This window comes from Bufo bufo, chromosome 1, assembly GCF_905171765.1.
Source record: "Bufo bufo chromosome 1, aBufBuf1.1, whole genome shotgun sequence".
Classification (NCBI taxonomy): domain Eukaryota; kingdom Metazoa; phylum Chordata; class Amphibia; order Anura; family Bufonidae; genus Bufo; species Bufo bufo.
Genome location: NC_053389.1, coordinates 16,530,276 through 16,554,375, shown reverse-complemented (window position 1 = coordinate 16,554,375; position 24,100 = coordinate 16,530,276). Strand labels below are relative to the sequence as shown.

The following is a 24,100-nucleotide window of genomic DNA, read 5'->3' as shown; positions in this document are numbered from 1 at the left end:
GCTACCTCTTCTGCTGCTGCCGCCTCGGCCTCTTCTGCTGCTGCAGCCTCGGCCTCTTCCTCCGCCTCTGGAGGAACGTTGGCACCTGCCGCCTAGCAAACATGGGATGTACCACCAACACCACCACCTGCGTCACCAAGCATCTCAACCATGTCACACGGCAGCGTTCAGCTCTCCATCTCACAAACATTTGAGAGAAAGCGTAAATTCCCACCTAGCCACCCTCGATCCCTGGCCCTGAATGCCAGCATTTCTAAACTACTGGCCTATGAAATGCTGTAATTTTGGCTGGTGGACAAAGACAGCTTCAAACAGCTCATGTCGCTTGCTGTCCCACAGTATGTTGTTCCCAGCCGCCACTACTTCTCCAAGAGAGCCGTGCCCTCCCTGCACAACCAAGTGTCCGATAAAATCAAGTGTGCACTGCGCAACGCCATCTGTGGCAAGGTCAACCTAACCACAGATATGTGGACCAGTAAGCACGGCCAGGGACGCTATATCTCCCTAACTGCACACTGGGTAAATGTAGTGGCGGCTGGGCCCCAGGCGGAGAGCTGTTTGGCGCACGTCCTTCCGCCGCCAAGGATCGCAGGGCAACATTCTTTGCCTCCTGTCTCCTCCTCCTCCTACTCAGCTTCCTCCTACTCTTCTTCTACCTGCTCATCCAGTCAGCCACACACCTTCACCACCAACTTCAGCACAGCCCGGGGTAAACGTCAGCAGGCCTTCTGAAACTCATATGTTTGGGGGACAGGCCCCACACCGCATAGAAATTGTGGTGGGGTATAGAACAACAGACCGACGAGTGGTTGCTGCCGGTGAGCCTCAAGCCCGGCCTGGTGGTGTGCGATAATGGGCGAAATCTCGTTGCAGCTCTGGGACTAGCCGGTTTGACGCACATCCCTTGCCTGGCGCATGTGCTGAATTTGGTGGAGCAGAAGTTCATTCGCAACTACCCCGACATGTCAGAGGAGCTGCATAAAGTGCGGGCCGTCTGTTCGCGCTTCCGGCGTTCACACCCTGCCGCTGCTCGCCTGTCTGCGCTACAGCGTAACTTCGGCCTTCCCGGTCACCGCCTCATATGCGACGTGCCCACCAGGTGGAACTCCACCTTGCACATGCTGGACAGACTGTGCGAGCAGCAGCAGGCCATAGTGGAGTTTCAGCTGCAGCACGCACAGGTCAGTCGCACTGCGGAACAGCACCACTTCACCACCAATGACTGGGCCTCCATGCGAGACCTGTGTGCCCTGTTGCGCTGTTTCGAGTACTCCACCAACATGGCCAGTGGCGATGACGCCGTTATCAGCGTTACAATACCACTTCTATGTCTCCTTGAGAAAACACTTAGGGTGATGATGGAAGAGGAGGTGGCCCAGGAGGAAGAGGAGGAAGAGGGGTCATTTTTAGCACTTTCAGGCCAGTCTCTTCGAAGTGACTCAGAGGGAGGTTTTTTGCAACAGCAGAGGCCAGGTACAAATGTGGCCAGAAAGGGCCCACTACTGGAGGACGAGGAGGACGAGGATGAGGAGGAGGTGGAGGAGGATGAGGATGAAGCATGTTCACAGCGGGGTGGCACCCAAAGCAGCTCGGGCCCATCACTGGTGCGTGGCTGGGGGGAAACACAGGACGATGACGATACGCCTCCCACAGAGGACAGCTTGTCCTTACCTCTGGGCAGCCTGGCACACATGAGCGACTACATGCTGCAGTGCCCACATATTAACGTGTGCGGACTACTGGGTTGCCACCCTGCTGGATCCCCGGTACAAAGACAATGTGCCCACCTTACTTCCTACACTGGAGCGTGATAGGAAGATGCGCGAGTACAAGCGCACGTTGGTAGACGCGCTACTGAGAGCATTCCCAAATGTCACACGGGAACCAGTGGAAGCCCAAGGCGAAGGCAGAGGAGGAGCAAGAGGTCGCCAACACAGCTGTGTCACGGCCAGCTCCTCTGAGGGCAGGGTTAGCATGGCAGAGATGTGGAAAAGTTTTGTCAACACGCCACAGCTAACTGCACCACCACCTGATACGGAACGTGTTAGCAGGAGGCAACATTTAACTAACATGGTGGAACAGTACCTGTGCACACCCCTCCACGTACTGACTGATGGTTCGGCCCCATTCAACTTCTGGGTCTCCAAATTGTCCATGTGGCCAGAGCTAGCCTTTTATGCCTTGGAGGTGCTGGCCTGCCCGGCGGCCAGCGTTTTGTCTGAACGTGTATTCAGCACGGCAGGGGGCGTCATTACAGACAAACGCAGCCACCTGTCTACAGCCAATGTGGACAAGCTGACGTTCATAAAAATGAACCAGGCATGGATCCCACAGGACCTGTCCATCCCTTGTGCAGATTAGACATTAACTACCTCCCCTTAACAATATATTATTGTACTCCAGGGTACTTCCTCATTCAATCCTATTTTTATTTTCATTTTACCATTATATTGCGGGGCAACCCAAAGTTGAATGAACCTCTCCTCTGTCTGGGTGCCGGGGCCTAAATATGTGACAGTGGCCTGTTCCAGTGGTGGGTGACGTGAAGCCTGATTCTCTGCTATAACATGAAGACTGATTCTGTGCTGACATGAAGCCAGATTCTCTGTTACGGGACCTCTCTCCTCTGTCTGGGTGCCGGGGCCTAAATATGTGACAGTGGTCTGTTCCAGTGGTGGGTGACGTGAAGCCTGGTTCTCTGCTATGACATGAAGACTGATTCTGTGCTGACATGAAGCCAGATTCTCTGTTACGGGACCTCTCTCCTCTGTTTGGGTGCCAGGGCCTAAATGTGTGACAGTGGCCTGTTCCAGTGGTGGGTGACGTGAAGCCTGATTCTCTGCTATGACATGAAGACTGATTCTGTGTTGACATGAAGCCAGATTCTCTGTTACGGGACCTCTCTCCTCTGTCTGGGTGCCAGGGCCTAAATGTGTGACAGTGGCCTCTTCAAGTGGTGGGTGACGTGAAGCCTGATTCTCTGCTATGACATGAAGACTGATTCTGTGCTGACATGAAGCCAGATTCTCTGTTACGGGACCTCTCTCCTCTGTCTGGGTGCCAGGGCCTAAATGTGTGACAGTGGCCTGTTCCAGTGGTGGGTGACGTGAAGCCTTATTCTCTGCTATGACATGAAGACTGATTCTGTGCTGACATGAAGCCAGATTCTCTGTTATGGGACCTTTCTCCTCTGTCTGGGTGTCGGGGCCTAAATATGTGACAGTGGCCTGTTCCAGTGGTGGGTGACGTGAAGCCTGATTCTCTGCTATGACATGAAGACTGATTCTGTACTGACATGAAGCCAGATTCTCTGTTACGGGACCTCTCTCCTCTGTCTGGGTGCCAGGGCCTAAATGTGTGACAGTGGCCTGTTCCAGTGGTGGGTGACGTGAAGCCTGATTCTCTGCTATGACATGAAGACTGATTCTGTGCTGACATGAAGCCAGATTCTCTGTTACGGGACCTCTCTCCTCTGTCTGGGTGCCAGGGCCTAAATGTGTGACAGTGGCCTGTTCCAGTGGTGGGTGACGTGAAGCCTGATTCTCTGCTATGACATGAAGACTGATTCTGTGCTGACATGAAGCCAGATTCTCTGTTACGGGACCTCTCTCCTCTGTCTGGGTGCCAGGGCCTAAATGTGTGACAGTGGCCTGTTCCAGTGGTGGGTGACGTGAAGCCTGATTCTCTGCTATGACATGAAGACTGATTCTGTGCTGACATGAAGCCAGATTCTCTGTTACGGGACCTCTCTCCTCTGTCTGGGTGCCAGGGCCTAAATGTGTGACAGTGGCCTCTTCCAGTGGTGGGTGACGTGAAGCCTGATTCTCTGCTATGACATGAAGACTGATTCTGTGCTGACATGAAGCCAGATTCTCTGTTACGGGACCTTTCTCCTCTGTCTGGGTGCCGGGGCCTAAATATGTGACAGTGGCCTGTTCCAGTGGTGGGTGACGTGAAGCCTGATTCTCTGCTATGACATGAAGACTGATTCTGTGCTGACTTGAAGCCAGATTCTCTGTTACGGGACCTCTCTCCTCTGTCTGGGTGCCAGGGCCTAAATGTGTGACAGTGGCCTGTTCCAGTGGTGGGTGACGTGAAGCCTGATTCTCTGCTATGACATGAAGACGGATTCTGTGCTGACATGAAGCCAGATTCTCTGTTACGGGACCTCTCTCCTCTGTCTGGGTGCCAGGGCCTAAATATGTGACAGTGGCCTGTTCCAGTGGTGGGTGACGTGAAGCCTGATTCTCTGCTATGACATGAAGACTGATTCTCTGCTGACATGAAGCCAGATTCTCTGCTATGGCATGAAGAGACTGATTCTCTGCTGAAGTGAAGCCAGATTCTCTGCTATGGGACCTCTGTCCAATTGATATTGGTTATTTTTTTATTTTATTTTTTTTAATTCATTTCCCTATCCACATTTGTTTGCAGGGGATTTACCTACATGTTGCTGCCTTTTGCAGACCTCTAGCTCTTTCCTGGGCTGTTTTACAGCATTTTTAGTGCCGAAAAGTTCGGGTCCCCATTTACTTCAATGGGGTTCGGGTTCGGGACGAAGTTCGGGTCGGGTTGGGATCCCGAACCCGAACATTTCCGGGAAGTTCGGCCGAACTTCTCGAACACGAACATCCAGGTGTTCGCTCAACTCTAATTTTGATTTGTTCTTACAGTACATGCATCTAATTGGACAATTCTTCTACTAACCCCGGTCTTTTCTTTTACAGGTTCTGTCTGTGAACGGCTCCCTGGATATAAGATAGATACAAGTCCATCGGTGACGGTGCACCGAGGTCTCTGTGTCCATGTTCCATGCTTGTTTACCGTGCCCAGAGATGTACAGTTATCTATATCTACCACTGGTGAATGGTATACAGTCTTCAATGATTATGGAATTACTATTGCTTTTAAAAATAATCTTAAACATCAGTCATATAATGGACGCTTCTTTCTGACCGGAAATGTGTCCAGCGGAGACTGCTCATATTCCATAGAAGACCCATTGCCTGCAGATGAGGGAATATATTTTTTTAGAGTTGAAGATTATCCCATACAGTTCACCTATCAGGATATCCAGCCTCATGTGAATGTAACCGGTGAGTGTGAAATATTGTCCAGTGCTGACCAGAGATGACCACAATGGATGGATCTTCTATATCACAATCTCTACAGCTGATATTTTTTGGGGATAATGGAACAGCTCATTTTTAGGCCTCATGCACACGACCGTTCCATTTTTTGCTGTCCGCAAACTGCAGATCCGAAAAAAAACCAAGCTGCCCGTGTGCCTTCCGCAATTTGCGGAATGGAACAGGTGGCCCATTGTAGAAATGCCTATTCTTGTCCGCAAAACGGACAAGAATAGGACATGTTATATTTTTTTTTTTTGCGGGGCTACAGAATAGAGCAACGGAGTGCTGTCTGCATCTTTTGTGGCCCCATTGAAGTGAATGGGTCCGCATCCGAGCCGCAAAAACTACTGCTCGGATGCGGACCAAAATAACGGTCGTGTGCATGAGGCCTTAAAGAGATTTTCCCATTTCTCTTGCTCTGGTCTATCGTTAGAATATGCCATAACGTACTGAATGGTGGTCTCTGGCCAGTGGGACGCTCACCAATCCTGAGGTCGGGAGCTCTGATAAAACAGAGACGGTTCCTGCGCGCAGCGTGGACTTGTGGGCATGAAACCTGCAAGAAATCTGCACCAAACTGCACAAAAAACACATAACTCTGCACTAGTTATAGCAGTTTTGATGTGTTTTTTTCGGCAGAATTATGTAAATAAACCCCCATTGAAGTCTATGGGGAAAACCATCTACAGACGGAGCGGAATCGCACAAACAATAGACATGCTGCAGATTTAAACATCTGCCCAACAGGTCAAAGAAAAGCAGAGTGTACATGGGATTTGTCAGTACTGTGCTGTATTAAGCCTTATTCACATGTCCGTGTCCGTGCTCAAATCCGAGAGCACGTGGTCAGTGATGCATTAAACACGGATGCAACATGGATGGCATCCATGGTTTTCATGGACCCATAGACTATAATGGGTGTGATGGATCCGTGAACACAAACAAAATAGAGCATGCATCAGTGCTAAAAAAAAATGGACCCACGGACCGTGGCAAAACACTGATGTGTGAATTCACACATTAAAATAAATAGGGATGTGTGCTGTCCGTGGAGAAAACGTACAGCACACGTCCGTGAAACACTGACGTGTGAATGAGGCTTTATGCTGTGGTTTTTCCACACTAAATGTACGCAAAAAATAAAAAATAAACGCACTGTGTGCAGTCACCCAAATACTATGTCTGGTCCACAACGCCTTACTACTCCCATCATTTTTTATATCTGGGAAAGTCCCGGCAGTCAGACCCCAGTGACCTATGGTATTGCTATGCCATCACTTTTTACAGGTTATAGCTAGAGATGAGCAAGTTATGATTTTTATTTTTTTTAAAGTTCATTCTTCTGTATGTAGCGGGCCCCACGTCATTGAACCCTTCAAGAAGATGTCAGGGCAGTTGGGGGCCTACTATATACCAGCCTCTACTTCACCTCTGGCAGGTGTAACAGAATGCCAGGCAAAAGTCACAAAGGGGACTAAAAGAATTTAAAAGTATTTCAAAATGTCTAAGAAAAGCAAAAAAAAAAAAAAATACCATTTCTCACATATTAAAAATATAAGCAGAAATGAATATTGCCCCATCTGGAAAAAAATAACTGATTTATTAAAATTGCTTTTCTATTTTTTGAAACACCTTTTAACCTTGCAAAAGTTTTAAAAAACACTTAACCATATCAATTTGATATCTCAGTAATAGAGATGAGTGAATCGGTTTGAATCCATTGAGTTCTTGAGCAGTGAGGGTCTGTCCCCGCTACTAAAGAGGCCCCCTCTCCCTCTAGACTGGCAGGCCCAGACATCTCGCCCAGCCCTGTCAATTTCGTGGCAGCGCCAAGTGGTGGCACAAGCACGGAAGTTCTGCTCTTTCTACCTGGTACCTACTAGTATCTGCTATGTAGCGGCGCATGCGCAGTCGGTGCTCTGGTAGCAGCAAAACCTCTGTTTGTTGAATAAACCAGTTCTTATAAAACCACAAGGCTACTTTCACATTACTGTAAAAAAAAATGGCTATGAAGAGCGGACACACTGGTAGCTTTTCATGGCCATTTTTCATCCATTTCCTGGCCGTTTTCAATGTCCACTTTGTATCTACTTTCAAAAGTTGTGAAAAACAGTTGCTAAAAATAGAAGAGTTCCATTGGCTTTTGTCCCCACAGTGGCCCCCATCATTAATAATGTCCTCTATAGGGGCCCCCCACAGTAATAATGTCCCCATAATGGCCTCCAGCATTAATAATGTCCCCTTAGTGGCCCACAGCATTAATAGTGGCCCCATAGTGGCCCCCAACTATAGTAATGTCCCCACAGTGGCCCTCAGCAGTAATAATGTCCCCCATAGTGGCCAACAGCATTAGTAATGTCCCTATACTGGCCACCAGCAGTAATATTGCCTCCATAGTGGCCCCAGCATTAATAATGTACCCAAAAGTGGCCCCCAACAAAAATAATGTCCTCCATAGTGGCCTTCAGCAGTAATAATGCCCGCATAGTGGCCCCCAACAGTAAAAATGTGGCCCATTGTAGCCCACAGCAGTAATAATGTCCCCCATAGTGGCCACCAGCAGTAATAATATCGTCCACAGTGGCCGCCAGCAGTAGAGTTGAGCGGACACCTGGATGTTCGGGTTCGGCAGGTTAGGCCGAATTTGACCCCGAACCCGAACCCCATTGAAGTCAATGGGGACCCAAACTTTTGGGCACTAAAATTGCTCTAAAATAGTCCTGGAAAGGGCTAGAGGGATGCAAAAGGCATCAAAATGTGCTTAAGTGCATGGCAACTGCTCTGCAAACAAATGTGGATAGGGAAATAACTTAAAATGAAATAAAATAACTAAAAATTACAAATTATTAACCTGCAACTCAGAGAAGGAGGTGGATATGGAGTCGGAGGTTGAGGAGGCGGTGAATGTGGTGTTGTAGGTGGAGGCAGCAATGGAAGAGGAGGAGGTAGCCAACAATGTTTTTTTTTATTTTTTATTGGGGTAATTAGCCCCCAAAATATTGGGACAAATAAAAAAAAAGAAAACAAAGAATCATTGCACTTAACTTGAGTACAAGAATGCATGTTTGATGGTGGTATAAATGTCTAATCTGCACAAGGGATGGACAGGTCCTGTGGGATCCAAGCCTGGTTCATTTTAATGAACGTGAGCTTGTCCACGTTGGCTGTGGACAGGCTGCATCTGTCTGTAATGACGCCTCCTGCCGTGCTAAATACACGTTCAGAGAGTACACTGGCTGCAGGGCAGGCCAGCACCTCCAAGGCATACAGGGCAAGCTCTGGCCATGTGGACAATTTGGAGACCCAGAAGTTGAATGGAGCAGAACCATCAGTCAGTACGTGTAGTCGTGTGCACAGGTACTATTCCACCATGTTGTTGAAATTCTGCCTCCTGCTAACACACTCCATATCACCAGTTGGGGCCGGTTGTTGCGGCGAGGTGACAAAGCTTTTCCACATGTCGGCCATGCTAACCCTGCCTTCTGCGGTGCTGGCGCTGACACAGCTGCGTTAGCGACCTCTTCCTCCTCCCCTGCCTTCGCCTTGTGCTTCCAGTTGTCCCCCGCCGTCAGTCGGGAATGCTCTCAGGAGCGCGTCTACCAGCGTGCGCCTGTAGTCGCGCATCTGCCGATCATGCTCCAGTGAGGGAATTAAGGACGGCACATTGTCTTTGTAACGGGGATCCAGCAGGGTGGCCACCCAGTAGTCAGCACACGTTAAAATGTGGAGTCATTGCGCAGGCACTGCAGCATGTAGTCGCTCATGTGTGCCAGGCTGCCCAGAGGTAAGGACAAGCTGGCCTCTGTGGGAGGGGTATCGTCTGCGTCATCCGTATCACCACAGCCATGCACCAGTCATGGGCCCGAGCTGCGTTGGATACCACCTCGCAGTGAACATGCTTCATCCCCATCCTCCTCCTCATCCTCCTCGTCCTCCAGTAGTGGGCCCTGGCTGGCCAAATTTGTACCTGGCCTCTGCTGTTGCAAAAATCCTCTTTCTGAGCCACTTCTAAAAGACTGGCCTGAAAGTGTTTGAGATGACCCCTCTTCCTCGTCCTGGGCCACATCCTCTTCCATCATCACCCTAAGTGTTTTCTCAAGGAGACATAGAAGTTGTATTGTAGCACTGATAACGGCGTCATCGCCACTGTCAATGTTGGTGGAGTACTCGAAACAGAGCTACAGGGCACACAGTTCTCGCATGGAGGCCCAGTCATTGGTGGTGAAGTGGTGCTGTTCCGCAGTGCGACTGACCCGTCCGTGCTGCAGCTGAAACTCCACTATGGCCTGCTGCTGCTCGCACAGTCTCTCCAGCATGTGCAAGGTGGAGTTCCACCTGGTGGGCATGTCGCATATGAGGCGGTGAGCGGGAAGGCTGAAGTTAGGCTGTAGAGCAGACAGCCGAGCGGCGGCAGGATGAGAACGCCAGAAGCGAGCTCAGACGGCCCGCACTTTATGCAGCAGCTCTGACATGTCAGGGTAGTTGTGAATGAATTTCTGCACCACCAAATTCAGCACATGCGCCAGGCAAGGGATGTGTGTCAAACCGGCTAGTCCCAGAGCTGCAACGAGATTTCTCCCATAATCGCACACCACCAGGCCGGCCTTGAGGCCCACTGGAAGCAACCACTCATCGGTCTGTTGTTCTATACCCCGCCACAACTCCTGCGCGGTGTGGGGCCTGTCCCTCAAACACATCAGTTTCAGAACGGCCTGCTGACGTTTACCCCTGGCTGTGCTGAAGTTGGTGGTGAAGGTCTGTCGCTGACCGGATGAGGAGGTGGTAGAAGAGGAGGAGGAAGCCGAGTAGGAAGAGGAGGCAACAGGAGGCAAAGAATGATGCCCTGCGATACTTGGCGGCGGAAGGACGTGCGCCAAACAGCTCTCCGCCTGGGGCCCAGCAGCCACTACATTTTCCCAGTGTGCAGTTAGGGAGATATAGCGTCCCTGGCCGTGCTTACTGGTCCACTTATCTGTGGTTAGGTGGACCTTACCACAGATGGCGTTGCGCAGTGCACACTTGATTTTATCCGATACTTGGTTGTGCAGGGAGGGCACGGCTCTCCTGGAGAAGTAGTGGCGGCTGGATACTGTGGGACAGCAAGCGACATGAGCTGTTTGAAGCTGTCCGTCTCCACCAGCCTGAATCACACCATTTCAAAGCCCAGTAGTTTATAAATGCTGGCATTCAGGGCCAGGGATCGAGGTGGGAATTTATGCTTTCTCTCAAAGGTTTGTGAGATAGAGAGCTGAACGCTTCCGTGTGACATGGTGGAGATGCTTGGTGACGGAGGTGGTGTTGTTGGTGGCACATCCTCCGTTTGCTGACCGGCAGGTGCCAATGGTACTCCAGAGGCGGAGGAAGAGGCCGAGGCAGCAGCAGAACTGAGCCCTTTCTTGGTTTTGAAGGTGCTTACTCCACTGCAGAACGTGTTTCGCATGTAGATGCCTGGTCATAGAGGTTGGGCTAAGCGTGCAAACCACTCGGGTCTTGTCGTCAGCACATTGTGTGAAGAAGTGCCATGCCAGGGAACTCCTTGAAGCTGCCTTTGGTGTGCTTGGTCCCTGGTGACGGTGGCCAGTAGCAGGCAAACTATTTTGGCGACGGCTGCTCTGCTTTTGCACCCTGCTCCCGCTTTTGCTACGCTGTTGGCTCGGTCTCACCACTGCCCCTTCCTCTGAACTCTGAAAGTCAGTGGCACGACCTTCATTCCATGTGGGGTCTAGGACCTCATCGTCCCCTGCATTGTCTTCCACCCAGTCTTCCTCCCTGACCTCCTTTTCGGTCTGCACACTGCAGAAAGACGCAGCAGTTGGCATCTGTGTTTCGTCATCATCAGAGACGTGCTGAGGTGGTATTCCCATGTCCTCCTCAGGAAACATAAGTGGTTTTGCGTCAGTGCATTCTATGTCTTCCACCCCTGGGGAAGGGCTAGGTGGATGCCCTTGGAAAACCCTGCCAGCAGAGTCTTCAAACAGCATAAGAGACTGCTGCATGACTTGAGGCTCAGACAGGTTCCCCGATATGCACGGGGGTGATGTGATAGACTTATGGGCATGGGTTTCAGGCGCCACCTGTGTGCTTTCTGCAGAAGACTGAGTGGGAGATAATGTGAACGTGCTGGATCCACTGTCGGCTACCCAATTGACTAGCGCCTGTACTTGCTCAGGCCTTACCATCCTTAGAACAGCATTAGGCCCGACCAAATATCGCTGTAGATTCTGGCGGCTACTGGGACCTGGGGTGGTAGGTTCAGTAGGACGTGTAGCTGTGGCAGAACGGCCACGTCCTCTCCCTGCACCAGAGACTCCACCACCACCACCACCACGACCATGACCGAGTCCCTTATTAGATGTTTGCTTCATAGTTAGCGTTTTCAAAGCAAAGTAAAAAGTGGTTAAGTCTGTTAAAAATAATTAATCGCCAATAAAAACCCTGATGTAGGGTATTGCACTCTATTTTTTTTTTTAACTCTATATGACAGCGTTATTTGTGGCCTAAATGTGACAGTCACCTATGCACGTCTTATCCCAGATGTGCAGTGTAACGGAACGCCTAGCACCCCGACCGGGTACCTCCGTCAATAGATGCTCCTAGTGCTTTCCGAGGACTCCAAGCACTCCACTTGACACAGTCAGCGCTGCAGACCCCACGAACCGCCGAAGCTTGGTGGAGGTCTCGCCATCTCCTATTCACCCTGGACCTACGACAAGGCTCCAGGCTCCAGTGGGTGAACCTCTCCTAAATCCAGAGACAGGAACCAGGAACAAGCTCTTACAAGAGCTTATACTCAGGGGAGTATTGTGATATAGCAATCCCCAAGAGTGTAGTTATTCCATCCCCCAAACATGAGCCAAGACTTCATGAAGGTATAAAACAGGAACTCTTTATTGAGGGCTACCCGCCCGTATTTATGCAGGTCCCCATCTGGTGGACACGCCCCTAGTGGACCAGAAGGAAGACTGCGACACAGGACAGATATGCAGCAACTCAGGATACACAGACACAACACATCCCCACAATGCATCATGGTTTCCTCCTCTCTGCCCTGGAGACACCCGAGGAGTAATCCAATTATCTCTCAAGACAAAGGGAAATCGCCAATACACATGTGGGGACAACCGGACAGAAATCACCACCCAAACACACAATGTCACACCCCACAGCAAACACAGACATTTAACATATTCCCAGATAGCTCAAGTCTGAGTGCATATCATTAGGTGAATGGCACTCAGAATACACAAATACAATACAATTAGCTATCTGGGTACCCTCACATAACAAAATACAATTGCAAAGACAGATTTAAGCTGTGCGGCCGGTCTGTCTGCTCCTTTAAAGTTAGTATGGGCCATAATCCTGAGACAAGAGGCTGATAAACAGGCCTCTCCAAACCCAGTGGCGAGGTTGGTTTCGCCACACATCTCTTCCTGCCAGGGAAGACTAACCAGATACCTGACCTCACGGTCAGTGAACGCACATTGGTGAGTGCCGCTGTTCATTTTCTACTTACCGGAGTCTGTTACGTTGTATCTACTGTCTCAGCTGTGCACCGCCGAGTGCGTGTCTCCTCACCAGCCTTGTTACCTGCACTGACCGCTCCACATCGATCCTATGCTTGTTTGATTGTGCCGCCCTCCACTTCACTTGATTGTTCAGGACTTTGCCTTTGGGGCTTTGAGCACGTCATTTAGCACCCCTTGTGTCAGTCAGTGCTGACTATTGTGTGACGTTATGGCTACAGAGGTTTCCAGCGTATCCATTTTAGAAGGCAGAGAAGGGGCAGAAGAGTTCTTCACGTCATGCAATTTCAGGGACACCTTACAAAACCTCAGCACTCGTGCACTTGAAGTGAAAGTCGCGCAATTAGCCGACAAAGAGATTCGTCTATTCTGGACGATCAAGTCACTGAAATCATACCAAGAGAGTGGAAGAGTGCCTAGAGGCTTGAGGGTGTACAAGTATCCTGCGCAGTATGAATATGACGAATTATTCCTGAAGGAATGGCAGCAGTTGCATGCAAATTTTTCCTTGCAAGTTCTAGATGTGGTCTTAAAAAGAGACATTAAAGAATATGATATGGTGAAGGAAGAACTCGCCAAAGCGAGGTTAGAATTGGAATCTAGGCTGCCTGAGAGCCTTCTGGAGGCATTTGAGAAAAAACTAAATATGAAGCTTACAATTTTACAGGCTGAGGTCAAAGAAAGAAAAAAGGATAAATTTATAAGAGACAAGCAAGATTATGAGTCCTGTCACATCTTTGAGTGGAATACAGGCAGAAGGTTAAAAAAACAACAAAAAAGAAAACCTAAACGCCGTCAAAATAATGATTACTGGACCACTGATTCCGATTCCAGTGTGTCGGATGACCCCAACCAAACATCAACGGATTTAGGGGAGTCACAGGACCCTTTAGGAAAAAGACCAGAAGGGGACGGAGGAAAACAAAGAAGAACAGGTGTCAGGAAGTCGGAAAGGGAGAAGAAGCAGGTGTCTTGGAGAAAATGACCAGTCCTCCCGTGCCACCAGATGTGAATTTAGTGATCAACCTTACGGACTGTGTCCTACCACCCGGCTGTACCAGTATCCTGAATAAAGGACTTGGTTAAAGTCTTACAGAGCAATTTGACCCCGTGACCTTTGAAATTGATTTATTTAAGGCCACCCGCAAGTTATATCTACATAAATTGTTTAAGAATGTCCCCAAGAAAGTAGTGACCACACAGGGAGAGTCTCCACTTCATCCCGACCCTGGAGCGTTCCAAATATCCACGAAATTCAGTGATGAGGAAATTAAGTGCATCAACCTACTCTCTGGTTTAGATGCCACTGAAGAGTCCCTCCTTGACACCCCCGTGTACCCATTCAGAGGCGGAGTTCAATCCAGCTTTTCCCCGTATGCCCGCCGGCAGTAGCATTGATATTTTTCAACACCAGGTGATGAAAGATATCAGGGCAATTATATACTCTACTGCTCAACCTAATATTACCCAGGAAGAGTTCCCAGGACAATATCATTGTGAAACCGGCGGACAAGGGGGGCAATATTGTTCTTATGTCTAGGGAGTTCTATTTGAATGAGGCCCATAGACAGTTGGGAGATGTCCGCGTGTACGAAAGGATACGGGGGGACCCTGTGGCCAATATCCAACAGTCACTCAAGTCCTTGATTACTAAATATGTGGAGGCTGGTTTCCTCCCTAGAAATATGCTGGACAAGCTTGTCCCATCATCCCCAGCTAGACCGTCTTGGTACTTTTTACCGAAGGTCCATAAATCACTGAGCCACCCCCCGGGGCGTCCCATCGTCGCGGGGATTGGCTCAGTGACGGAGCCTCTGTCCAAGTATGTGGACTGGCTCTTGAGACCGATTCTCACCAGTGCTCCAGCGTATCTTAAAGACACGAATGACTTTCTGCTAGCCCTTAAGGAATTGCATTGGCAGGATGGTTACCAGTTGGTATCCCTCGATGTGGAAAGCCTCTACACCCGCATCCCACATGATGCGGGTGTAGAGGCGGTCCTTGACATCGTGGCCAATTTGGGCAAGAGTCAGATATACTGTGGATTTATCGGTGAAGCACTGGAGTTTATCCTAACCAATAACGTGTTTCAGTTTGGGTCTGATTGGTACAGGCAAAAACTGGGTACGGCCATGGGGACCCCCGTCTCCTGTACGTTCGCCAACATGTACCTCGCTAGATTTGAGGATAGGTATATCTATTCCACTATGAACCCGTATGTATCTAAACTGAAAACGTATCTACGCTTTGTATATGACGTGTTCATAGTGTGAGAGGGTACGGAAAGCGAATGCAGTGAGTTCGTGGACTTCCTCAACAGTAATGATATGGGTATGACGTTTACTCTTAATTTTGGAGGCTCTAGATTGGAGTTTCTGGATGTGGCTGTCCTGGTGGAAGGCGACGGGTTGGTCACGGAGGGCTTTCGGAAGCCCACGGCGACCAACTCCTTGCTCCACCACGACAGCTTCCATCCATATAGCGTCAAAAGAGCTGTACCACATGGCCAATTTGTAAGATTGAGACGCATTAATAGCAAAAACAGCAGTTATTGTAGCCAGGCCCAAGACCTTAAAAAACGTCTAAAAGAGAGGGGTTACCCGGAGGGACCACTTGATGAGGATATGAGGAGGGTTGAAGAAGATTTTTCCCAGGAGAGCCTACTCAGTAGAGGGAGTGAAAAGAACAAACAAGGGATTGCAGACGCCAAACCTACTAGGTTTGCATTCTCATTTAAATATAGTCCGATGGCAGAGCGCATTCGCTCTGTCATTTTTAAAAATTGGGACGTATTGAGAAGAGATGCAACCCTACATGAGCTTACCAAGCATAAACCATTGATTTCCTTTAGAAGGGCTCATACGGTAAAAGACAGATTGGTTAGAAGCAGGTTTAAGCACAGTAGGAGTGAGAGTTGGCTGAACAGCAATCTACTCTAGTACAATTCCCTTAAGAAATGGATTGAATTTGGGGGTGTCCAACACAGAGTCAGCACCTTTATCAACTGCAGGAGCACATATGATGTGTATCTGCTATTGTGCCCCTGCGGTCGATTTTATATCGGCGAGACTATTAGGTGCCTATTTGAGAGGTTTAGGGAGCATTTAAACTCCATCAAAACAGGAAAGGGGTGCCCTAGGTTCATCCAACATGTCAGAGAAGCCCATAATGGAGATGCGGGTTGCATCTCATTCTCCGGTTTAGAGACAGTCCCTGCCCCCCTGCAGGGGGGGATAGACACCGCCTCCTCCTGCAGAGGGAAACTAGGTGGGTCTTACGCACACAAGCGCTAGGTGAACTTGGGCTGAACGACAGAAATGACCTCAGCCCATTTCTTTAAGTAAGCCTCCCAAGTTTGTTTTCCTTAAGTTCGTCTAAATAAGTGTGCACGATGTGCTTGTATATGTCCCTGATGTATTGCTTGTTCATTGTTTGTTTGTATTTGTTGGAATGTAGTTTTTCCTGCTCAGGTGCGGTTCTGATTCGTCTGATAGTGTGACGGAAACCTAGCACCTGGGTTTAAAAGGAGCATTGACGCAAGCACGCATTGACGCACAGCCTGACGAAGCGCAGTTAGCGCAAAACGGCCGCCGCTGTTAGTTGCGTGCTTGAACTGTCTGCCCCTTGCCTTAATCTTATGGAATAAAGCTGCTGTCTGTGAACACACATTGGTGAGTGCCGCTGTTCATTTTCTACTTACCGGAGTCTGTTTTGTATGTCCCCAGCTGTTGAGTGGGCATCTGCGACTCCTTGCTTCCTTGTGGTTCTCTAGCTTGGAGCTGTAGGTACTTGGTGGGCAGAGGCCGACTGCGCTCTGCCCAGATGCCAGCTCATCCGCTGGGGTAGCCAGTGGGAAGTCCGGCTCTGGAGAAGAGGATAGGGGAGGGCAGAGGCCAGCGGTGCTCTGCCCTGATGCCAGCGCTTCAGCTGGGGTGCATGGTGCCAACTCCTGCTGGGTAGTAACTGAATGGTTAGGGCAGAGGCCAGCGGCGCTCTGCTCTGATGCCAGATCTTCTGCTGGAGAGGGGTCAGTGGGGTTTAAAGCCTTACCCACTACCCTCAGTATTGGGCTGGGAGAGAGCTGTGGAGGGGGGCTATCACTTACTCCCTCCTCTGGATACCCCATTTGCCGCTGGGGAGAGAGATCAACTGTCTCCCCTCCCTGTAGAGTATACTGCCGCTAGGTAGTGAGACCGGCTGTCTCCACTACCATGGTTCTGGTTGTTGCAGAGATGAGGGACCGACGATCTCCTCTCCCTGTACTCCCAGTGGCAGTTGGGGATCTGGGCCGCCTGCCCAGCCACCCTGTTGAAACGGTGGAGTGACTACGGTCCCATCTCCACCTGCGTACTGGCGTTCCTCCCAGTACCAGTCTATGAAGTCCCCTACCTCCACAGTTGGTGAGGAAGTAGGGGATACCTCAGCTGTGACTTGCCAGGGGAAGGGATGCAGGTCTGGGCCTGGTATCCAACTGTCTTGTATCTTGCACTGGGCTTGAATGGAGCGAAACAACTGTTGATAATCTTGCTCCAGCTCCCACTCCCTTTGGACCAGAAAGGTCAGATCTGCCCTCACCCCACTGGTTGTAGGCCAATTGTGCAAGTCCCACCTGTAGTCAGTAATGTCCCAAAATCTAGACTCTTCTGTGCTCCCAAAGTCAATGTCTTCAAAAGACTCCCACAATAAACCAGGGCAATTTTATTCCTCACCTTCGGGCTTGGCGTACTCCTCCATCCATGGAGACTGTCGTACTGTGTCCCACCATAGTGCTTAGCAAGCGTCATCCAGCCAGGTTTCCTGCCATACCAGTGTCTCAAGCTCTGACACCCACTCCGTCAATGGTTGCTCTCCCAGTAGAGGTAGTCGCAGCGCCAATCGAATTCGCAATCTCTGCTCCTCACTGGGAAGACTCTCACCCCACCGACGCTGCACGTCCTCCAGGGCCTGGTTCCATACGCCTTTCTATTCGGCATCCCTGTAATCCGGGTGATCTTCCTCATGGAATGCTGTGCAGGAACCAACGGCATCCATATTGCTGTAGCCAGGGGCGCTGTACGGATACTAGCGTTGCCCTCAATATACTCCACGAACGGTGTCTCCGAGCTGCTTCTCCTCACACTAGGACGCCATCCCACTGCTTGACACCAATGTAACGGAAAGCCTAGCACCCCGACCGGGTACCTCCGTCGATAGGTGCTCCTAGTGCTTCCAGAGGACTCGAAGCACTCCACTTGACACCGTCAGCACTGCAGACCCCACAAACCGCCGAAGCTTGGTGGAGGTCTCGCCGTCTCCTACCCACCCTGGACCTACGACAAGGCTCCAGGCTCCAGTGGGTGAACCTCTCCTAAATCCAGAGACAGGAACCAGGAGCAAGCTCTTACAAGGGGAGTATTGTGATATAGCAATCCCCAAGAGTGTAGTTATTCCATCCCCCAAACATGAGCCAAGACTTCATGAAGGTATAAAACAGGAACTCTCTTTATTGAGGGCTACCCGCCTGTATTTATGCAGGTCCCCATCTGGTGGACACGCCCCTAGTGGACCAGAAGGAAGACTGCGACAGGACAGATATGCAGCAACTCAGGATACACAGACACAACACATCCCCACAATGCATCATGGTTTCCTCCTCTCTGCCCTGGAGACACCCGAGGAGTAATCCAATTATCTCTCAAGACAAAGGGAAATCGCCAATACACATGTGGGGACAACCGGACAGAAATCACCACCCAAACACACAATGTCACACCCCCACAGCAAACTCAGACATTTAACATATTCCCAGATAGCTCAAGTCTGAGTGCATATCATTAGGTGAATGGCACTCAGAATACACAAATACAATGCAATTAGCTATCTGGGTACCCTCACATAACAAAATACAATTGCAAAGACAGATTTAAGCTGTGCGGCCGGTCTGTCTGCTCCTTTAAAGTTAGTATGGGCCATAATCCTGAGGCAAGAGGCTGATAAACAGGCCTCTCCAAAACCCAGTGGCGAGGTTGGTTTCGGCACATGCAATATATCGGAGGATTTTTTCACCCCAGTAACCAAAAAGCCGTATTTCTGGCCTAAATGTGACAGTCACTTATGCACGTGTAATCCCAGATGTGCAGAATATCAGAGGCTTTTTTCACCCCAGTATGCCAAAGCCGTATTTATGGCCTAAATGTGACACTCACTTATGCACATCTAATCCCAGATGTGCAGTATATTAGAGGGTTTTTTCACCCCAGTAACCAAAAAGCTGTATTTCTGTCCAAAATGTGACAGTCACTTAATGCATGTGTAATCCCAGATGTGCAATATATTAGAGGCTTTTTTCACCCCAGTAACCAAAAAGCCGTATTTCTGGCCTAAATGTGACAGTCACTTATGCACGTGTAATCCCAGATGTGCACTATATTTAACAGATGTATTTTTTTAACCCCAGTAAGCAAAAAGCTGTATTTCTGGACTTGCAGACAGGCAGATAGCCTGTGCTGGTGCACTATCGTTGCATAAAATGGATGCCGATTATGTATTGATATTGACTAACTGAAGAAAAAAAGTTCGTTTTCAGCAGTAGTTGGCTCAGGGCAGGCTTAAAAAAATTGTGCGCTGCACCCACAAAACACATTTGCTGTAGATCGCTGAGTACAAAAAAATTGTTCTTCATAAGATTTCTCCCTGATCTCTCCCTCACAGCAGCTGCAGCCTCTCCCTACACTAATCCGAGCAGAGTGACGGGCGGCGCTACGTGACTCCAGCTTAAATAGAGGCTGGGTCACATGCTGCAGTTGGCCAATCACAGTCATGCCAATAGTAGGCAAGGCTGTGATGGCCTTTTGGGGTAAGTAGTATGATGCTTGTTGATTGGCTGCTGTGCAGCCTTTCAAAAAGCGCCAAAAAAGCGCCGAACACCGAACCCGAAACCGAACTTTTACGTAAATGTTCGGATCCGGGTGCCGAAAAACCTAAAGTTCGGTACGAACCCTAACTTTACAGTTCGGGTTCACTCAACTCTAGCCAGCAGTAATAATGTCCCCATAGTGGCCCCCAGCATTAATAGTGTACCCTATAGTGGCCCCCAGCAGTAATTATATTCCCATAGTGTGTCCCGGCAGTTATAATGTCCCCAGTAGTAGCCCCCAGCAGTAAAAATATCTCCATAGTGGCCCCCAGCAATAATAATGTTCCTCATATTATCCCCCAGCAGTAATAATGTCCCCCAGCAGTAATAATGTCTCCATAGTGGCCCACAGCAGTAATAGTGTCCCCTATACTAAAACACCCAGCAGTAATATTGTCCCCCATAGTTGCCCCAGCAGTAATAATGTCACGAGTGGTGGCCCACAATGCGCTCCATAGTGGTTCTCAGCGGTAACAATGTTTTTGTTTATTTTTTAAACTGCTAAAAAGGACATTTTACACTAGTTTACCGATTTTTAACGGCCATTAGATGGGTACACTCCTGTCTAACGACCGTTATAAATGGTCCTATTGATTTCAGTGGGGTCCAAAAATAGACTACTTTCTATGTTTTGATGTTTGTACGTTATAGGTTGTACGTCCTCCTCCCTTCTTTCCATTTTCATGCAATGTTTAATTCTTATAGATCTCACAGATAAACCTATCATCTCCGCTACAAGGCTGGTGGATGGGGAGGAGGTGACTTGGACCTGTACAAGTCCTGGTAGATGCCGGAATATAACACCACAGATTACATGGGAAGGACCCATGACTGGTATAAGACAGAAGATGCATGATGTCACCTATGGAGATGGCAGCAGAACCTTCTATTCTAGTATCACATTCACCCCAAGGAAGTCACACAACAATTCTCCATTATTCTGTAGAGTGACCTTAAAACCAGGAGTGACCACAGTGGAGGAGAGGATGCTAAATGTTGAACGTAAGTGAGTCTCGTCATATTTAGTGATGAGCAGCATAGGCAATAATCGTTTTTGCGATATTTTGCAAATTTTTGGCCTAATATTCGCCATAAATTTGCAAATTTGTGATCTCGTCGATATTTTCTTGATTGCAAAAATCGGCAATGTAATATGCGCGTATTGAAGAACTCCTGATCACTGTAAGTAATTTTACATTACAGCAATAGTGATGAGCGAGCACCAAAGTGTTTGGGTGTTCGGTCCGAACACATCGCGATATTCGTGCGCTCGGCCGAGCACCCGAGTATAATGAAAGTCAATGGGAGGCGACCAGGCACCCCCTGCTAGGATGAGGGGAGGGTGCCTGGTTCATAGGAAAAGGTCTGAAAGTGATGAAAACACCTCTAAAATCGATCAGGAACAGCAGGGGGACCATGTCTGGATGTATCTTGGACACCAATGTCGCTGCTGGGAACCATGTTGTCAGAGTTGTACGCCACTTTTACAGAATGACCAAAAAAAGCCGAAAACCCCGCCCCTACAAAAAAAAAAATAATTTTTAAAGGAAAAATTGTTAGGAAATATTCTTTCCTGTAGATTCAATTGTATATACAGTGTAAGAGCTGCCAAAAATTTCAAGGAAAAAGAGATACAGCCTGTATATCACATAAAGGAGGGCCTCATTCACATGGTGCTACAATTGTTCAGGTAGTGGGACTCCTACACTCATACAGCCTATGCACTAAGTAAAAGGCCTGCCAAAAATTACAAGGAACAGGCACTCCAATGCACCTTTTATTACACATAAAGGAGGGCATCATACACACCCTTTAAAAATTATTAATAATAGACTGCTGCTGACCCTCAAAAAACATTAGGAGCAAGGGCTTGCTAGTTACCCTCTAAAACATTACAGGTGAGGGCCTGCTGCTCATTGGAGGTGAGGGCCTGAAGGTGCACAAACCACATAAAGCATTGTAGTGAGGGCCTACAGTTGAGCAGATCACATGAAACATTGGAGGTGAGGGCCTACAGGTGAGCAGACCGTATGAAACATTGGAGGTGAGGGCCTACAGCTGAGCAAACCATATGAAACATTGGAGGTGAAGGCCTACAGGTGAGCGAACCCCATAAAACATTGGAGGTGAGGGCCTACAGCTGAGCAGACCATATGAGACATTGGAGGTGAGGGCCTGAAGGTGAGAAAACCCCATAAAACATTGTAGTGAGGCCCAACAGGTGAGCAAACCCCATAAAACATTGTAGTGAGGGCCTACAGGTGAGAAAACCCCATAAAACATTGTAGTGAGGGCCTACAGGTGAGAAGACCGTATGAATTATTGTAGTGAGGGCCTACAGCTGACCAGACCGTATGAAACATTAGAGGTGAGGGCCTACAGGTGAGCGAACCCCATAAAACATTGTAGTGAGGGCCTTATGGTGAGCAAACCCCATAAAACATTGTAGTGAGGGCCTACAGGTGAGCAGACAGTATGAAACATTAGAGTAAGGGGGATACAGCTGAGCAGACCGTATGAAAAATTGGAGGTAAAGGCCTGAAGGTGAGCAAACCTAAAAAACATTGTAGAGAGGGCCTAGAGCTGAGCAGACCATATGAAACATTGGGGATGAGGGCCTGAAGGTGAGCGAACCCTATAAAACATTGTAGTGAGGGCCTACAGGTGAGCAGACCATATGAAACATTGGAGGTGAGGGCCTACAGCTGAGCAGACCGTATGAAACATTAGAGGTGAAGCCCTATGTCACCGCAAGCTCTCTGAGAAGGTCTGGCAGACGTTCTTTTCTACCTCTTGCATGACGTTCTTTGTTTTGATTTCACTTTGTCATCTCCTTTCCTTCTCCCAGCTGTCACCAATTTACACTAATTGCCTCCTTTTATATTCCCTCCCATACTGCCTCACTTTGCGGTTTATACTACTTCCTGGATTGTGTTCACTGCTGGAAGCTGCTTCTGCTGCTGATTCCTCAAGATAAGTCTTTTTCCTTTATTTGTGTTTCCTTGCTGGCTTGATTGTAGGTGACCCTGACTCCGTCCGTATTAAGTGCAGGGAGCCGGTGGTCATGTCCCCTCACTATTATAGGGTTTTCAGGTGTCATATAGTATTAGGTACGTGGGCATGCAATTGTCTACCATAAAGATATTTGCATGGGCATAGCAGTGAGGGAGAGCTCTAGGGGTTTTAAAGGGCTCACCCATATGCTCCTTAGTTTGGGATCAAGCCAGTCGGATGACTGGATCCTGTTTCAGCCTTGATTGACCGCATGCAAGGTCTTTCCCTGGAGGTAGCAGATCTCCGTAAAACTGTGTCTCAGTTTCAGGTAACCGGTTCTGCTGGCGTCCATGGAGTTTGTTCCGAGCCTAAGATCTCGCTTCCGGATACGTTCTCCGGGGGTAGTGAGAATTATGTTCGCTTTAGAGAGGCTTGCAAACTCCATTTTTGCCTACTTCCCCATTCCTCTGGTGATGAGGAGCAGAGGGTGGGGATCATCATCTCGCTGCTCAGGGATAACACCCAGTCTTGAGCTTTTTCGCTGCCGGTGGGGGCACGGTTCCTCCAAACGGTGGATGAATTTTTTGTAGCACTGGGGCAGATATATGATGACCCGAATCGTATTGCTGTGGCTGAATCTAAACTGCGTCTTTTATGCCAGGGTAAACAGTCCGCAGAGATATATTGTTCTGAATTTCAGAGATGGGCAGCTGATACTGGTTGTAATGATGCTGCACTCCGAAGTCAATTTTGCCATGGTCTTTCGGAAAGATTGAAAGATGCATTTGCTTTTCATGAGAGACCAGCCTCGTTAGAATCTGCCATGTCTCTAGCTGTTCGTATTGACAGGCGTCTTAGAGAGAGAGAGGAGACTAGTCATTCCTGTCATATTCAGTCCAAAGACAGTGGGGCTGTCTCATTCAGTGCGCAGGGGTCTCAGTCTCTCTCAATCCCCTCTGAGGAGGAGGCCATGCAGATGTGTTTGCTTGCCTCTGATAGTAGAGGATTCAGCTCTCAGAGGAGGGTTTGTTTCTGTTGTGGAGGTATAAATCATTTGGCTAATGTTTGCCCCTCTAGGAGATTCATGGAGTTTTCTGAGGGTAATAAAAGAAAAACTAAAAGAAAAAAAAAAAAAAAACTTTCCATTTGCTACTATTGGCAAGGTTGATGTGAAAATTGAAGGTTTGTCGTTTACTTGTAGTTCCCGTTTTCTCCTACCTGCCAGGGTGGCGCTAGACAGCAAGAACATTGCTTGTGAGATTTTTGTAGATAGTGGAGCAGCTGTCAATCTCATTGATAATCAAGTTTCAATATCGCATGGTTTCCAGGTATGCACTTTGGAAAAGGATATACCTGTTTTTGCTATCGATTCTGCTCCACTTTCTCAAAGATCGTTAAAGGGCATAGTTCACAATATCCGTTTGACTGTGGGTGACGCTCATGTTGAGGATATGTCATGTTTTGTCTTAAGCGGATTACCTACTCCTCTAGTGTTGGGGCTACCCTGGCTCACTAAACATAACCCCACCATTGATTCGCAAGCAAGGCAAATA

At 48.8% G+C, this 24,100-nt stretch overlaps 1 protein-coding gene across 2 annotated transcripts in view; it reads left to right on the top strand.

The window, feature by feature from the left end:
* LOC120991856 (sialic acid-binding Ig-like lectin 12) overlaps window positions 1-24,100 on the top strand; it is a 999,480-nt gene that overhangs the window by 85,557 nt on the left and 889,823 nt on the right. Inside the window, exons 3-4 of one of the 2 annotated variants that reach the window (XM_040420621.1) lie at window positions 4,728-5,096; window positions 20,259-20,555. In XM_040420621.1, coding sequence (XP_040276555.1) covers window positions 4,728-5,096; window positions 20,259-20,555 — 666 coding nt within the window. The remainder of the gene's footprint in view (window positions 1-4,727; window positions 5,097-20,258; window positions 20,556-24,100) is intronic. The other variant, XM_040420617.1, reaches the window with a different exon arrangement.